This window comes from Zonotrichia albicollis, unplaced genomic scaffold (assembly GCF_047830755.1).
Source record: "Zonotrichia albicollis isolate bZonAlb1 unplaced genomic scaffold, bZonAlb1.hap1 Scaffold_254, whole genome shotgun sequence".
In the NCBI taxonomy this organism is placed as follows: Eukaryota; Metazoa; Chordata; class Aves; order Passeriformes; family Passerellidae; genus Zonotrichia; species Zonotrichia albicollis.
In genome coordinates, this window is record NW_027428428.1 from 6767439 (window position 1) to 6785226 (window position 17788).

At 52.6% G+C, this 17788-nt stretch overlaps 1 protein-coding gene across 3 annotated transcripts in view; it reads left to right on the top strand.

Moving 5' to 3' along the window:
• Positions 1-6318: 6318 nt before the first annotated feature.
• LOC102069031 (uncharacterized) overlaps positions 6319-17788 on the top strand; it is a 34223-nt gene continuing 22753 nt past the window's right edge. For 2 of the 3 annotated variants that reach the window (XM_074534124.1, XM_074534125.1), the window contains exon 1: positions 6319-6459. In XM_074534124.1, the coding sequence (XP_074390225.1) occupies positions 6354-6459 (106 nt within the window). In that variant the 5' untranslated portion in view covers positions 6319-6353. The remainder of the gene's footprint in view (positions 6460-17788) is intronic. The other variant, XM_074534123.1, reaches the window with a different exon arrangement.

A 17788-nucleotide genomic window follows, 5' to 3' on the forward strand; every position in this document is an offset into this window, starting at 1 on the left:
CTCTCAATAGCTTCAAAAGAACTAAAGGATCTCTCAGCAAAGTTTTACTAAAGGATCTCTCAGCAAAATTTTCACCAGAGATCCCTCTTTTGTTCCCTGACACTGACACATTTGCTCACATGAAGCCCCCCTCCATGTCCTCCCCATCCCTGGATCTGGCAGTGTCAATTCAGTACTCGGTGGTGCCTCCAGCCCTGAACCCCCTCATCTACAGCCTGAGGAACCAGGAGCTCAAGGCTGCAGTGTGGACACTGATGACTGGATGCTTTCAAAAACATTAAACTGCTGGAAATTTTTGCAAATCACTGTAATAAAAGTCATATTTGATACTTCTTAGATTCATTATGGAAGCTCCTCTACTTTGTTTTACTTTTTCCATACTGTTCACAAAAAAATGCCATTTTTTGTGCCATTTCTCATTTTGTTTCTCTCCACCTTCCCTGTGCCCACAGACTGTGTCAATGAGGAGCTGCACTCTCAGTGGCTTTAAAGGAACTAAAGGATCTCCCAGCAATGTTTTCTGCAGAGATGCCCTTTTGGTGCCTTCTCTGGAGCTGCAGCAGCAATGTCTGTGTGCAGAGGTGGGGGCAGATCAGTGCTGGCCCAGCAGCTGCGCCCAGCAGCAGCAGCACTTGGTGTTGCCAGTGCTGCTGCCGTGGCCCTGCCCCGCTGCCCTGGTGGCCCTGGTGTTGCTGCAGGGCCTGAGTGCTCTCAGGGCCGGGCACAGCCCTGGGGGTGGCAGTGCCGGGGCTGCAGCAGGGACAGGCCATGGGCACTGCTGGGGCAGCGCTGACGCCTCAGTCCAGGGCCTGGGTGCTCCAGGCTCCTTGCTCAGGCTCACTCAAGAACACGGCCAGGCCAATGCTCAGCACAGAAAAGCCCCGTGAGCAGGCTCAGGCTGGCCGTTGGCAGGCTGGGGGCAAACAGCATGGCTGGGGCTCTGCAAGGGCCCTGGGGCAGACGAGAAGGAGCAGCAGAGCAGGGGCTGATCCATCCCCAGTGCACTGCACAGCCCACGGCAGATTCCAGAGCTTCCTGGTGGAGCTGCAAACAACATCGCCCCTCTGCAGCCCTGGCCTCTGCCCCAGCTCACACAGGTGCCCCATCCTTGCAGGCACAGACACGGCAGCACTGGCTCAGGAGCCCCTGTTTGCATTGCACAGAGCAAGGGGAGTACCCCCATGCTGTTGGTGTGGGGACATGAACCCGAGGGAGCACAAATGTCATCAGCCCTGGGGCCAGCAAGGGCTGGGGGACACCAGGGAAACCACTCAGGTTTATTGGGACAAACCTTTGAGATCATCAAGTCCAACCACCTTGTCTGCCCTGAGCCTCCTCCAGATTATTTAACCCCAGCTCCCTCAGGTCCTTTTAACCACACTTCTCTTCCAAACCACTCACCAGCCTTGTTTCCCTTCTCTGGACACGCTTCCGCCCCTCCATGGCCTTCCTGAACTGGGGGCCCAGAACTGGACACAGCACTCGAGGGGCTGCCCAAACAGTGCTGAGCACAGGGGAAGAATCCCTGCCCTGCTCCTGCTGGCCACACCATTCCTGACCCACGCCAGGAGCCATTGGCCTTCTTGCCCACCTGGGCACACTGCTGGCTCATGTCCAGCCTGCTCTCCATCAGTCCCTGCAGGTCCCTTTCTGCCTGGCTGCTCTCCAGCCACTCTGTTCCCAGCCTGTAGCACTGCAGGGGTTGTTGTGGCCAAAGTGCAGGACCCAGCACTTCGTCTTGTTCAACCTCACCTTGTTGGATTTGGGCCCTGGATCCAGCCTGTCCAGGGTCCTGTACAGAGCCCTCCTACCCTCCAGCAGATCCACACTCACACCCAGCTTGGTATCATCTGCAAATTTGCTGATGCTGGACTCAGTCCCCTCATGGAGATCATCAGTGCAGATACTGAAATCCACGCTGGCTGGCTCTGATCCCTCAGCCATCATGTGGGCGTCCTGTGATGGCACTCAGGTAATCTGTTCCATAACCTTGCCGGGCACCCAGGTCAGGCTGACAGGCCTGGAGTTCCCCAGCTCCTCCTTCCAGCCCTTCTTGGGGATGGGCTCACACTCGTACCTCAGTTCCTCTGGGACCTCCCTGCTGAGCCAGCACTGATGGTAAATGATGGAGAGCAGCTTGGGGAGCTCATCCACAGCTCCCTCATCCCCCTAGCATGGATCCCATCCAATCCCATGTACCTGTGAGAATCTGAGAGGCTCAGCAGATCCCCAAGTGCTTCCTCCTGAAATACAGGGGCGGTTGTGCTCCCTGTGCCCATCCAGCAGCTCAGGAGAACACTTGTCCCAAGGACAACCTGTCTTATTCTTGAAAACTGAGGCAAAGAAATGGTTAGGTACATCAGCCTTTCCCTCATATTTGGTAACCACATCTCCCCCAATAATGAATGGAGATTGTTCTTGTACCTCCTTTTGCCATTAATGTATTTACAGAAACATTTTTATTATCCTTCACAGAGGTGGCCTGGTTAAACTATAAGTTTTCACCTCTCTAATTTTCTTCCTGCATGACCTAACAACATCCCTAAACATTTCCTGAGTTACCCGCCTCTCTGTCCAAAGGTGATGCACCTTCTTTTTTGCCCCAAGTTCCTGCAAAAGGCTCATCACATACAGAACGTCACCTGTTGGCTAAAGTACACCGCAGACGAAGTAAATACAAGAGTCTATAAATGAAAATAGGGAAAGCAAGCTAGGAAAGTTAAAGAAGAGGCTGGGAAGGCTGACAAAAACTGGTACCCCTTTGACCACTTACCGCCTCCTACCCTTGCAGTACCTCAAATCCTTCCTCCAATTCCTCTTTCTGTGGAACCAATTCCTCCTCCTCTCCCAGCTGTCATTCCTTTACCACCTCCTAACCCTGTTATACCTCCAACACCTTCCCCTCAACCTTCTATTTACTCTCTTTACCCTTCACTACTGTTCCCTTACCTCAACCATCTCAAGCACCCCTTATTCACCAGAGAGTTCCTGCTCTGTCTCCCCCAGCAAAAACAAGAAGCCAAACAACATCTCAGAATCTCATGCCCAAGAGTGCAGTTAACCAGTCAGCCTCCACAGCTGATGTTGTAACACCCGGTCCAAAGTGGCTAAAGTGGAAAAATTGTTCCCCCTCAGAGAAGTTCCCACAGGCGGGGTGGCCAGTGAGATTGGATTTGTAAACGCTCCCTTGACTGTGTCCGACATTAGAAACTTTAAGAAAGAATTGTGAATTTTAGTGCAAGACTCAGTAGGAACAGTAAATCAAACTGATCCATTTTTAGCTCTAATATTTATACATGGGGAGAATTGAACTCCATCTTTAACATCCTATTTTCCCCAGAAGAGACTCGATTAATACGAACTGAAGGAATGAAAATTTGGGAGTGAGAAAACCAACCTGGCCCCCAGGTGACCAAAAAATTCCTTCAGTGGAGCCTGACTGGGACCCTAATCAAGAAGAGGGCAGAAGGAATATGAGAGATTACAGGTCCCTGATGATCAGAGGTATAAAAGAATCAGTCCCTAGAGGGAGTAATACCAGGTTAGCGTTGTACAGCACCCAGGAAAAAGACAAGACCCCAGCGCCATGGCTTAATAGGCTAAAGCAAAACTTTCAGATTTACTCTGATGTTGACCCAGATAGCCCAGAAGACAAATCTTGGGTTCCCTGCAGTCGGGGATGACCCCAAGAATCCTTTTTTCCCAGCCTGATGTTTCCAAGAAGGAGTCTGAATTCTTTGGCTCTGGTTTCCAAGGTTGTTTATTGTTTCTTATCTATAACATTTTTTCTCTGGCCTGCTGAGATCTTTTCAGCAGGTCAGACAGAGGCACACTCTCCATCCCAGGGCTGGTGTCTACATTTTATTCTATGAATTATGTGTACTTTATTTATCATTATTTTCTAATACCTAAAGACACACAGCAGGGGACTTTCAATCAAAAAAAATGCACCTTTTATGGCATGCCCATAGCAAATGTAACAGAAGGATTAGAAAGGCGATAAAGGACAGAGAGAGAGAGAAAGGAGGGTTGGGTTGGGGGAATAGCTACCGACAGGGAGATGAAATCCTTGTGGTCTGGACAATACATCCATCTGGTCACGTCGGGGAGAATCTCAAAGTCTTTGGTTAACTCAGGACTCTTTTATAATCTACCGCCGGGAGGGAGCAGGACGGCACATGGAGGGAACAGTGGAGAATAAATCCATTGGGAACAGGCACAGACAGTCCAGGTCTGAACAGCACAAACCGGTGCCAGCAGTGAGCGGGGCCCATTGTTTCAGGACTGGTTCCTATGGGAAATATCCCGCTTCCCATGGCAGACATCCCGCTCCAGTCAGGCCAGCAGCCCTGGGTTAGAATTTGAAGGGTCTCATCTCAGTCCTTGGGGAGCGCTTCAATCTCCGTCCTTGACTGTGGTTGTGAGGCAGATGAGGGACCTTTGGACCGTGTCCTACAGAATGACATCCCAAAGCATAATAAAGTTATGCATTTTCCCATAAAATTAAATGTAATGAATTAATAAATGATAACTATTTTTCTTGTTTATAATATTATTATTCCATATTTGTATTACCAAATTTTAATTTTTGTATTAAAAAATCCATACTTTTTTAGCAAGCAAAAAATTTATTGGTCATTGGTTCTAAGTAACACAATTCCCTTCATCAATTCATTAACCAGTGTGCTATTGATTTCTCTATCTTTATGGTAATTGTTGGAAAAGAAATGAAATTTAGCAAAATGTTTTATTATAGTTTAGTTATGAGTTTTGTGTGAATTGGTTTGTAAAAATAATTTTGTAGCCGTTGACATTATGTGTTGAGTTCTGTGTAACCTTGGCAGGTGGCCTTAGAAACTTAATAAACATTCAGCCAGGGTAGGAGAGTAACAAGACTAACCAGTTTGGGGATAGCATACAATAGGACAGGTAGAAGATTTATGATTTTGCTCGTGAACTAGGGAATGTATTACAAGGGTCCGAAGTTTGGCAAAGGGCCACTGTTTCTTGGAGACTTTGTTATGAATTGCATGTATGTTATGAACAAAAATTCAGTTAATATTTTTTTTGTGAGAAAGAGTTACAGGGACGCAGCCAGATCTGTCTCTGGCAGGGTTCTTAGTGCTTTGTTATTGTAATACCGGGTCATTGAGGCTTATCTCCTCTTTTGTATTAGTAAAAGGCCTGGCTGAGTGGGGTACATGACCCTTCCCCGAGGCAGTGTGCTCTTCCAACATAGGGAAGACACCTGAGAGGGTGGGGGGGGATTATGCAAAGTGACTCCAAAGTCCAGAATGCTTTGTGGGACCCCGACTCCAGAAGCACAGAGAAAACCCCAAAAACAACGAGCCAAATAAGAGTTGAGAGACTAAAGTGATGTCTGGATGTGAGAAACCGAGTGCTGAGCCTGCAGAGATGCTGAACACCTTCGGAGCCCCTCTCGCCCTGAGCAGGAGTAGTCCCAACGCCGGGACCAGGGTGGCCGCCGAGGCTCAAAAGCAAGATCTGACGGGGACATCAAGCCCTAAAGGCTCCCACGAGGACTGGATCCCCCCGCTCTGCCCCTAGTGGAAAGAGCTGCGCATATCCTCCTCCTCTGAGTCGCCCTGGGAGGCACGACGGGGACTGCAGCCCTGCCGGGCCGCCCAAGCCTGAGCTGATCACTTTTAATAAAGGCATTAAAAAGGAGAAGAAGTCTCCTGGCCCTGTTTATTTCATGTATATAAAAGGAAACCACCCTTGTGTGAATTTCGGGGCTCTGTTTTTGGGGACGCTAGTACGCAGGCCCCCGGGCCCTTCAATAAAGCGCCGCACAAAACTTATCCGAGTTTTGTGTCCTTTATCAATCGGGCAACATAATCAGTCCTATTTTCAATCCTTTTGTCATCTTTTTTTCATTTTCACAGAAGGGGTAAAAGGGGCCACTTTGGGGTCCGTGGAGAACTTTCTGGGGCACGTTTGTGGCAGTTTTGGGTCTGGGGAAGGAATTCAGTGAGAACTTAGGGTCTGGAGGATACTTGGGGGAGCCGGGTGGGCACTGGGGGAGGCTCTCAGGGATTCTGAGGGACAGTTCGGGGCCCGGGAGAGCACTTGGGGGTCCAGGGAGGCCCTTGGAGGTCAGGGAGAGGCATTTGGGGCCCTTCGGGGTCCGGGCGGGCCCTTGGGGGGCTCTGATGGGGCTTTCAGCGGCGTGGAGATTGATGGGAGTTGTAGGCGCGGGTCGAATACAGTTTAACGGGGCCGCGGAGCATCATGGGAGTTTGAGGCGCAGCTGCAATGGCTCTTAGAGGGGCGCGGGACGTGACGGGAGATGAAGTCCTGGCTGGAACAGCACTGGACATGCGCCGCGGAGCATGATGGGAGCCGTAGTCCCAGAGGTGGCTCCAGCCCTTGGTTTGGGGGTTCGGGAAGGCACTTGGCGGACACTTCTGCGTCCGAGCCCTGACTTCAGATCCTCGGGTAAACATAAACTGTTCGGGAGCACCTGTGGGGAGCTCCGGGAGCTCAAACCGGGCTCTTTAGGGCGGGGGGCTCGGCAAGAGTTTTACGCGCGGGACTGTTCTCAGGGGCTCTGGGGCCGCGGCGGGGGAGAGGAGATGAATTCCCAGAAGTGGCTGTACCGGGCATCTGTGGGGTCGGGAGCACTCAGGGTATCCGGGGACGCTTTTGGGGGGTCCCGAATGGGCGCTGAGGGGACATTGAGGGATCCTGGAGGGTCTGGCGGACACTTAATGGACAAAGCTGTGGCGCGTCCCGGGGTTGTGTGGAGCGCAGGGCATGACGGGCATTGTAGTCCCGGCTCATAAGTACTCAATGGGGCCGCGGGGCATGACGGGAGTAGCGGGCAAAAAAAGAAAAAAAAAATATTGGGGCCAATATCAGACACCTCTTCCGAGGTCCTAAACCAGGCGCTGATTAGCTTTGGGCGGTGATGGGCGGGAGTCTCGGCAAATGGGATGCGGTGGAGACGGGAACAGCCCATTCAACTTCTCCAGTCGCTCCCAGTAGAGCCCAGTTCTTCCCCAGTACAGACCAACACAACCCTAGTACAGCCCAGTTCATCCCAAGTAGAACCCAGTACAACCCCAGTGCTAGAACCCAGTACAACCCCAGTGCCACTCCTGTCCCTCCCAGTTCTCCCCCAATATCATCCACAGGATGCCCCAGTGTCCCCAGCCTTCCCTGCAATGGCCCCATTGTCCCCAGTATGTCCCAGTATCCCCGAGGGTCACTCCCAGTATGTCCCAGTGTCTCCCACAGCGTTCCCAGTGTCCCCAGTATGTTCCAGTCCTCCCCAGTGTTTCCAAGGACAGTTTAATTTCTCACGGTGGCCCTGGCAGCCAAACCCAGCAGTGGGGTTAGTGCAGTGCCCATGGCCACAGCCCCTTGCAGTGCCCAGTGCAGCTTGGGCTGATGATCCGCCCTCACAGCTGGCCCAGGGCAGCTCTGCAGTGCCTTTGGTGGCACCTGGGGCTGGCACACACCTGAGCAGTGTGTCTGTTTGCAGTGGGGAAACTCAGCAGTTTGAGATTGCTGCAAAAAGTACAAAAAGGGAAAGCCCCTCTCAGGCGAGTGCAGCCAGCTCTGCAAACACAGCAGGGCCCAGGGCAGTGAGGACAGACAGGATGGGGCTGGGCAATGTGTAGCAAGGTTGTCCACACTAGGTCAGAGCTCCAGGCACAGCTTCTGTGAGCAGGCCAGAGCTGCTGAGGAGAGACCCTGGGTCAAGATCAATCACAGAATGCTGCATCACCTCTGCTCTAAAGAGAAATTTAATCAAAGACACCCTTTAAAAAAGGAATGTATATTTTATTACTGCTCTTTGAAATCTTTCTCCATAACTGGACTAAGAAAACTTTAATGACCCTCTCAGGGCTTTGCTGTTGTTTACATCAAACTCAGTCCTTGACAGTGTCTTCAAAAACCTTCTCAAGAACTCAAAGTTATAATTAGACTCCAAATTTTCTTGGAGTTTTAATCGCTCCCATCGGTTTGTGCTGTTCAGACCTGGACTGTCTGTGCCTGTTCCCAATGGATTTAATCTCCACTGTGCCCTACATGTGCCGTCCTGCTCCCTCCCGGCGGTAGATTATAAAAGAGTCCTGAGTTAACCAAAGGCTTTGAGATTCTCCCCGACGTGACCAGATGGATGTATTGTCCAGACCACAAGGATTTCATCTCCCTGTTGGTAGCTATTCCCCCAACCCAACCCTCCTTTCTCTCTCTCTCTGTCCTTTATCGCCTTTCTAATCCTTCTGTTACATTTGCTGTGGGCATGCCATAAAAGGTGCATTTTTTTGATTGAAAGTCCCCTGCTGTGTGTCTTTAGGTATTGGAAAATAATGATAAATAAAGTACTCATAGTTCATAGGATAAATCGTAGACACCAGCCCCGGGATGGAGAGTGTGCCTCTGTCTGACCTGCTGAAAAGATCTCGGCAGGCCAGAGAAAAAATGTTATAGATAAGAAACAATAAACAACCTTGGAAACCAGAGCCAAAGAATTCAGACTCCTTCTTGGAAACATCAGGCTGGGAAAAAAGGATTCTTGGGGTCATCCCCGACTGCAGGGAACCCAAGATTGGTCTTCTGGGCTATCTGGGTCAACATCAGAGTAAATCTGAAAGTTTTGCTTTAGCCTATTAAGCCATGGTGCTGGAGTCTTGTCTTTTTCCTGGGTGCCGTCCAACGCTAACCTGGTATTACTCCCTCTAGGGACTGATTCTTTTATCCCTCTGGTCATCAGGGACCTGCAATCTCTCATGTTTCTTCTCCCCTCTTCTTGATTAGGGTCCTAGTCAGGCTCCACTAAAGGCATTTTTTGGTCACCTGGGGGCCCAGGTTGGTTTTCTCACTCCCAAATTTTCATTCCTTCAGTTCGTATTAATCGAGTCTCTTCCGGGGAAAATAGGATGTTAAAGATGAAGTTCAATTCTCCCCATGTATAAATATTAGGGCTAAAAATGGATCAATTTGATTTGCAATTCCTACTGGGTCTTCCACTAAATTTCGCAATTCTTCCTAAAGTTTCCAACTTTGGACGCAGTCAAGGGAGCGTTTACAAATCCAATCTCACTGGCCACCCCACCCATGGGAACTTCTCTGAGGAGGAACAATTTTTCACTTTTGCCACTTTGGACCGGGTGTTAGAACATCAGCTGTGGAGGCTGACTGGGTAACTGCACTCTTGGGCATGAGATTCTGAGATGTTGTTTGGCTTCTTGTTTTTGCTGGGAGAGGCAGAGCAGGAACTTGCTGGTGAATAAGGGGTGCATGAGATGGCACAGGTAAGGGGACGGTAGTGAGGGGTAAAGAGAGAAAGGAGAGGGTTGAGGGAAAGGTGTTGGAGGTATAACAGGGTTAGGAGGTGGTAAAGGAATGACAGCTGAGAGAGGAGGAGGAATTGGTTCCACAGAAAGAGGAACTGGAGGAAGGATTTGAGGTACTGCAAGGGTAGGAGGAGGTAGGTGGTCAAGGGGGTTCCAGTTTTTGTTAGCCTTCCCAGCCTCTTCTTCTTTAACTTTCCTAGCTTGCTTTCCCTATTTTCATTTATAGACTCTTGTATTTTCTTCGTCTGCGGTGTACTTTAGCCAACAGGTGACGTTCTGTATGTGATGGGCCTTTTGCAGGACTTGGGGCAAAAAAGGAAGCTGCATCACCTTTGGACAGAGAGGCAGGTAACTCAGGAAATGTTTAAGGATGTTGTTAGGTGATGCAGAAAAAAAATTAGAGAGGTGAAAGCTTAAGGCTTAACCAGGCCACTTCTGTAAAGGATAATAAAAATGTTTCTGTAAATACATCAATGGCAAAAGGAGGTACAAGAACAATCTCCATTCATTATTGGGGGAGATGTGGTTACCAAATATGAGGGAAAGGCTGATGTACCTAACCATTTCTTTGCCTCAGTTTTCAAGAATAAGACAGGTTGTCCTTGGGACAAGTGTTCTCCTGAGCTGCTGGATGGGCACAGGGAGCACAACCGCCCCTGTATTTCAGGAGGAAGCACTTGGGGATCTGCTGAGCCTCTCAGATTCTCACAGGTACATGGGATTGGATGGGATCCATGCTAGGGGGATGAGGGAGCTGTGGATGAGCTCCCCAAGCTGCTCTCCATCATTTACCATCAGTGCTGGCTCAGCAGGGAGGTCCCAGAGGAACTGAGGTACGAGTGTGAGCCCATCCCCAAGAAGGGCTGGAAGGAGGAGCTGGGGAACTCCAGGCCTGTCAGCCTGACCTGGGTGCCCGGCAAGGTTATGGAACAGATTACCTGAGTGCCATCACAGGACGCCCACATGATGGCTGAGGGATCAGAGCCAGCCAGCGTGGATTTCAGTATCTGCACTGATGATCTCCATGAGGGGACTGAGTCCAGCATCAGCAAATTTGCAGATGATACCAAGCTGGGTGTGAGTGTGGATCTGCTGGAGGGTAGGAGGGCTCTGTACAGGACCCTGGACAGGCTGGATCCAGGGCCCAAATCCAACAAGGTGAGGTTGAACAAGACGAAGTGCTGGGTCCTGCACTTTGGCCACAACAAGCTCTTCAGCACTACAGGCTGGGAACAGAGTGGCTGGAGAGCAGCCAGGCAGAAAGGGACCTGGGGGCACTGATGGACAGCAGGCTGGACAGGAGCCAGCAGTGTGCCCAGATGGGTAAGAAGGCCAAAGGCTCCTGGCCTGGATCAGGAATGGTGTGGCCAGCAGGAGCAGGGCAGTGATTCTTCCCCTCACTTGGCACTGGTGAGGCCACACCTCGAGGGCTGTGTCCAGTTCTGGGCCCCCAGTTTAGGAAGGCCATGGAGAGGCTGGAGCATGTCCAGAGAAGGACAACAAGGCTGCGGAGGTGTCTGGAACACAAGAACTTTGAGGAGCAGCTGAGGGAGCTGGAATTGTTTATCCTGGAGAAGAGGAATCTCAGGGAAACAAAGCAGTGTCAGGGCACAGGTTGGACTTGATGATCTCCAAGGTCTTATCCAACCTTGCTGATTCTGGGATTTTCTGAAACCACCATTGGAGCAGTTGCAGGATGAGCCCTGGGCCTCCTCTTCAGAAGCTCCAGCAGCCCAGGTCCCTCAGCTTCTCCTGCCAGCCTCAAAGCCCATCCTGTCAGTCCTGCAGAGCCTCTGCAGCTCCTCCTCACTGCCCAGAACAGGGAGCCCCAGAGCCAGACACAGCAGCCCAGATGTGCCCCCCTGGCCTGGGGTGCCTCTGGCAAGGGAGCGGCACCAGGCACTGCAGGAGCCTGCAGACAATTCCTGCAGCACTTGTAGGATGATCCTGCTGCCCAAGGGATGTTCCCATGGTGCCAAACCAGGAACTGCAATGCCGAGTGGGGCCAGAGAGGAAAGGGCAAGCAGGGATTGGCTTTGCAGGGGAGGGGACAGCAATGGGCAATAGGAAGGAATCTGTATCAGGAAAGAAGAAAGAAAGTAAAGGTGAAGCCAAGGAAAATGCTCAGGACAGTTTGGGAGTGGCTGCCAGGCAGCCCTGGCTCTGACCATCAGTGTCTGCAGTGGGACAGCAATCTCCCAGCTGATGGGAGCAAACTTTCAAACTTCTGGCTGACTGCAGAGGCCAGGACAAAGCTGAGTGGTTTCCCTGGTGTCCCCCAGCCCTTGCTGGCCCCAGGGGCTGATGGCATTTGTGCTCCCTCAGGTTCATGTCCCCACACCAACAGCATGGGGGTGCTCCCCCTCCTCTGTACAATGCAAACAGGGGCTGCTGAGGCAGTGCTGCCGTGTCTGTGCCTGCAAGGATGGGGCACCTGTGTGAGCTGGGGCAGAGGCCAGGGCTGCAGAGGGGCGATGTTGTTTGCAGCTCCACCAGGAAGCTCTGGAATCTGCCGTGGGCTGTGCAGTGCACTGGGGATGGATCAGCCCCTGCTCTGCTGCTCCTTCTCGTCTGCCCCAGGGCCCTTGCAGAGCCCCAGCCATGCTGTTTGCCCCCAGCCTGCCAACGGCCAGCCTGAGCCTGCTCACGGGGCTTTTCTGTGCTGAGCATTGGCCTGGCCGTGTTCTTGAGTGAGCCTGAGCAAGGAGCCTGGAGCACCCAGGCCCTGGACTGAGGCGTCAGCGCTGCCCCAGCAGTGCCCATGGCCTGTCCCTGCTGCAGCCCCGGCACTGCCACCCCCAGGGCTGTGCCCGGCCCCGAGAGCGCTCAGGCCCTGCAGCAACACCAGGGCCACCAGGGCAGCGGGGCAGGGCCACGGCAGCAGCACTGGCAGCACCAAGTGCTGCTGCTGCTGGGCGCAGCTGCTGGGCCAGCACTGATCTGCCCCCAGCTCTGCACACAGACATTGCTGCTGCAGCTCCAGAGAAGGCAATAAAATAGCATCTCTGCTGAAAACTCTGCTGGGGGATCCTTTCGTTCCTTTACAGCCACTGAGAGCACAGCTCCTCATAGAAATAGGCTGTGGGTCACAGTAAAGGAGAAGGGAAAGAAAATGAGAAGTGGCACAATAAATAACATCTCTTTCTAGACAATATTTTAAATTAAAAAAAGATAAAGAACCTCCAAAATGAAACTAACAAGCCGTATTGAAGATTACTTTTATTACAAGCGATTGGCAGAAACAGGCCAGCAGTTTAATGTTTCTGAAAGCATCCAGTCATCAGTCTACACACTGCAACCTTGAGCTCCTGGTTCCTCAAGCTGTAGATGAGGGGGTTCAGGGCTGGAGGCACAATTGAGTACAGATCTGACAGGGCCAGATCCAGGGCTGGGGAGGAGATGGAGGGGGGCTTCAGGTAGGCAAAGGCTGCAGTGCTCATGAACAGGAAAACCACGGCCAGGTGAGGGAGGCAGGTGGAAAAGGCTTTGTGCCATCCCTGCTCAGAGGGGATCCTCAGCAGAGCCCTGAAGATCTGCACATAAGAGAAAACAATGAACACAAAGCAGCTTGAGGCTACAAAAACACTTAGAGCAAGAAGCTCAAGCTCCCTGAGGTAGGATTTGGAGCAGGAGAGCTTGAGGATCTGTGGGATTTCACCGAAGAAATGGCCCAAGGCACTGCCATGGCACAGGGGCAGGGAAAATGTATTGGCTGTGTGGAGCAGTGAATAGAGAATGGCACTGGCCCAGGCAGCTGCTGCCATGTGGGCACAAGCTCTGCTGCCCAGGAGGGTCCCGTAGTGCAGTTGTTTGCAGATGGACACGTAGCGATCGTAGCACATGACAGACAGGAGAGCAAGCTCTAATGACATGAAAGACACAAAAAAAAAGAGCTGTGCAGCACATCCTGTGTAGGAGATGTCCCTGGTGTCCCAGACGGAATTATGCATGGCTTTGGGCACAGTGGTGCAGATCATGCCCAGGTCAGTGAGGGCCAGGTTGAGCAGGAAGAAGAACATGGGCGTGTGCAGGTGGTGGCCGCAGGCTACGGCGCTGATGATGAGGCCGTTGGCCAGGAGGGCAGCCAGGGAGATGCCCAGCAAGAGGCAGAAGTGCAGGAGCTGCAGCTGCCGCGTGTCTGCCAATGCCAGCAGGAGGAAGTGGCTGATGGAGCTGCTGTTGGACATTCCTTAACTCTGGGCATTGTGGAGTGTAGAAACAAGACATTGAAAAGCTGAGACCAAGCTCTTGGAATCAACCCTATAGTCTATTTTAGGAATTCCCTCAAATCTACTTCTCTACCTGTGGGGAAACTTCACTCAATATGTTTATTCTTGAGCTTGGGTTTATGCTCCTGAGTTACTGATTTACCTTATGCACTGCTCTCAGCCTGAACCCTGGAGAAGCCCAAAGGGAAAACAGGGCTCCCTCTGCCCCATATCAGTCAGACCTGCTGGTCCCCACACAGGTGCACTTTGCCCATTCCACCTCCCTGTAGTTCAGGGTGATCTACCATAAACTGAGCTTGAAAAAATAAGTCGAGTTTTTAAAGACTCCAGTTTAAAAGTCAATTTATCTAAGCCCTTCTCTCTTTCCCTAAGCAGCTGGACAGGGAGGGATGCCAAGGATTGGTCTGGCACTCTGCTGCCTGGAGTTGTGCCTACTGGGAGCAGTTTCTCTTTACCCAAGCCTTGTTCCTGCCAGTGCTGCCAGAACCCAGCCCAGCCCTGGGGGCTCAGCTCTGCCCTCCAGACCCCTCCCAGCACAGGGCACTGCCCAGGGGCCTCTCCCTGACAGCAGGACCTTAAGGGCAGGCCAGACAGAGATGCTGCAAGCCAAGGTGGTGCTGCTGCTGTGTGTAGGGAGAGGAGGCTGAGGAGGCACTTTCTGAGGGAGATCTGAGGCACATCTGCTGATGCCCAAGGTGACAGTGGAGGAGTCTCAGTGACACAGCCAAAGCTGACAGCCCCTTTCCCTTCCCTTGAGGAGAAAGCTGAGAGCAGCCCTGGCCATGCAGTACCATCTCCAGAGCAGGAGGAATCTGTCCTGATGGGGGTGGCTCCTTCCACCTCCAACTTCTCCCCTGCAGTGTCCATGGGGAGCTGCTGGGCAGGCTGAGAGCTTTCCCTGCCCCAGGGCTGTGGCACATGCTCTGGGCTGGCCAAGAGCCCTGAGGCCTGCAGGAGCTGCTCTGCAGGACAGCCCTGGGCAGCCCTGGCTGCAGCCCCAGCTTCAGCCCCTACAGCTGTCCCTGGCAGCAGGAACGTCCTGCCCTGTCCCTCTGACGGTGCCCAGGACAGCCCTGCTCTGCAGCACATCCTCCTCCTCCTCCTGTGCCTCAGAGAAACTGGAAGAGTCCTCCTGACACATCCCCCAGGCTGTGGGGTGTGCTGGCTTCAGGAGATCCCTCCAGGAGCACAGGGGACATTGCCCTGCACCCACACACTCACCATGCCCAGGGCTGTGAAGATCTTTCCCCAAGTGAAGTCTCAGCTCAATGTCTTCCCAATCCTGATTGCCTTCAGCCTGTCTCTGCCTGGCTCGTGTCCCCTCAGTGCCTGTAGGCAGAGTCCTCAGCCTGCTGGGCTGGGAGAGGAGCTGGCCCTGGGAAGAGCTGTTCCTTTAAAGCTCAGCAGCACAAACACAGCACAAGGACTTTAATGAGCCTCTTGGGGCTTTGGTGTTGTTTACATCAGACTCAGTCCCTGAGAGTGTCTTCAAAAACTTCTCAAAAACTCAAACTTAAATTGAAAGTCTGAAGTTAACTGAAGTTTTAATGGTTCCCACTGAGAAATGTGACTGACAAAGTGTCCCTAAGTTCCAGTTAGTGCAGAACACTGGAGGCAGTGATGACAGCTGGGCACAAAGAAGGCAAAGGTGTCTCTCGTGCTGAGCAGAGCTGGATGAGTTTGAGGAATGCAAAGGGCCAAGGCCTGAGCCCCAGCCCCTGGCCAGGCAGATCCTGTCCCTCCCTCCTTGCTCAGGGCTCTTCCCGGGATGGGCACTGGCATGTGGGGATGTGCAATGGCAAGGGCAGGAGCATGGGGCGGCCCCTGCCAGGCTGCTGAGCAGGGACAAGGAGGCAATGAGGCCCCAGGCCTGCAAGGGTCACTTGTCTCCTGCTCCTGCCTCAGGTCCAGGCCCAGCAGCCGTGGCCAAAGTGCTGCCCAAGTTGGCTCTGGCAGGGCTGTCTTGCAGCTGCTGCCCATCCCTGTGCCCTGTGCAGCCCAGGCTGTCCCACGGTGTCCCTGCCCTGCGCCTCTGTCCCTGCAGGCTGTCGGCATCCCCCGGCTGCCCCACCTGGCTGGGCCCTTCCTTTGCTGACAGCTCTGCCTCCTGCCTGCCCACACAAAGCCCGGGGCTGACCCAGACTCCTTCTGGGGGCTATTTTGCACCACAGCCCTGCCCTGGGTGGGAAATTCCTTTGTCCTTCTGTCCAGCCCCGACCTCCTCAGTGGCAATTTACATTAAGTTTTTCCATTTTTCTCCCTGTTTACTATTATATTAAAAAGATCCACCATCTCTGAAACCTCCCTTCAATCCCTCCCAGGGCTCTCCTCTGCTGTCCTCAGTCTCCACCCCACTGAGCACAGAGCTCCTCTGTCCCTTTACAGTGCTCGTGTGCTTGAGACCATGATGCACTGAAGTGCCTGGACAAGAAGGAGGGTTCTTTTCTACAGGAAGGAAACCACAGAGCCCCAGAGTTTTGAAGGCCGATCAGAGGCAGCCTCAAGGAGGCCAAGGCCAGCCAGACCTGTTTGTCTTCAGAGCGTTTGTCTGGGAGCAATCCTTGGATAGACAGAGTTTGGGATGCCAAATCCTAGTTTTTTCCATGAGCACCTGGACAAGAAGGACAGTTCTTTTCCATAGGAAGGAAAGTACAGAGCCCAAGTATTTCACAGGCAGGTGAGAGCTGGCCCTCAGGAAGCCAAGGGAACCTAGACAGTCCTGGCAGCTTTTGTCTGGGAGCTGTCCTTGGATATAAGGAATTTTGGAGGCAGATTCCCAATTTTGGCCAGAGACACCTACATCAAAAGATGTCTTTTTCAATGGAAAGAAAAGCACATCCCTCCAGTGTTTTGAAGGCAGATGAGAGGTGCCCCCCAAGATGCCAAGGCCATCCAGAGGAGTCTGTTCTGGCAGGTTTTATATAGAAAGAATCTTTGGATTTAATCAAATATGGAGGTAAAATCCTAATTTGGGCCATGAACACCTGGAGGAAAAGGAGAGTTCTTTCCCACAGGAAGGAAAGCACGGAACTCCAGGGTTTTAGGGGCAGATGAGAAGCAACCTTCAAAATGCAAGGTCAGCTGGACCAGTCAGGCCAAGCCAACCAGACCTCCTTGGTGCCCTGCAGCACCACAATTGTCTCTTGGTTCCATAAGCCCCCATAGTATCAAAACAGATCTTTGTTTTCATGAGGCCCAGTGACACCACAAGCAGTGGTCTTGGTTTGGAAGATGTGGGAATATGCTCTGAGCCCAGTGCCCATGGTGCTGGTCTCTTCCGCCCGAATTTTCTTGATGAATTGGCAGACCAGCTGTAGGAGAAGGACAAGAAGCCAGGGATGTTGCAGGGAACGCTCCAAGCGCGGTGCCAGCAGGCCCAGCCCAGGTGGGGATGGTTGCAGGTACCTGGGCTGTTCGGCGGAAGAGGCCACAGGCAGGGTCCTGCTCTTGTGTGAGCTGCAGGGCTGCACCTGGCAAAGAGCGAGCGCAGCCAGAGCTGAGGGGCTGCAGGAGACGCCAGAGAGCACAGCCCAGCCCTGCGCTGCCCAGGCAGGGACAGCCCCGGGATGCCCCAGGGGATGGAGCATGGCCCCTGCGGGGTGTCTGCCCGGCCCCTCTTCCATCCTGTCCGTGGGCATGGGATGGGATTGGGTGGGATGGGATAAAATGGGATGGGATGAAATGGTGCCAAGTTGGCTGCGGGCACCAAACCTGTGGCCCCGCTCTGCCACTCACCCTCCTGTGGCAGCTCAAAGGGCACCACCCCTTTGGTTTGATGTGCTGGGGCAGCTCCAGGGCCTTCTTCCTCCTCTTCCCACCAGGCCCCCTTGGGTGCTTTCAGGGGTCTCTGCTCCATGATAATGACTGGTTTTGTCCTGGGGCTGCCCCCAGCCCAGCCAAAGTGGCCCAGCTTGGATGGAATCCCTGGCCCCAGGTGTCTAAGACAGTCCAACAGGATCTTTAGGAAGGGCTCAGATCATCAGCAAACGCTGCCCGGCTCTGCGGGCTCAGTCCTATCCCCATATCTTCCCCTGAGAGCATTTGAATTTTTAAATGAGAATCATTTGAAGGGAGGGGATTTACATTTTCCATTTCAGAGAAGCCTTCTGCCTTCATTAGCAGACACCTCTCTTAAACCAAGACGGTTGTTTATCATCTTGCAGATGCACAGTTGCCGGGGAACCCCGTTTTACACCAGGGACCTGGAGAACCATTCCCAGCAATTGGGAA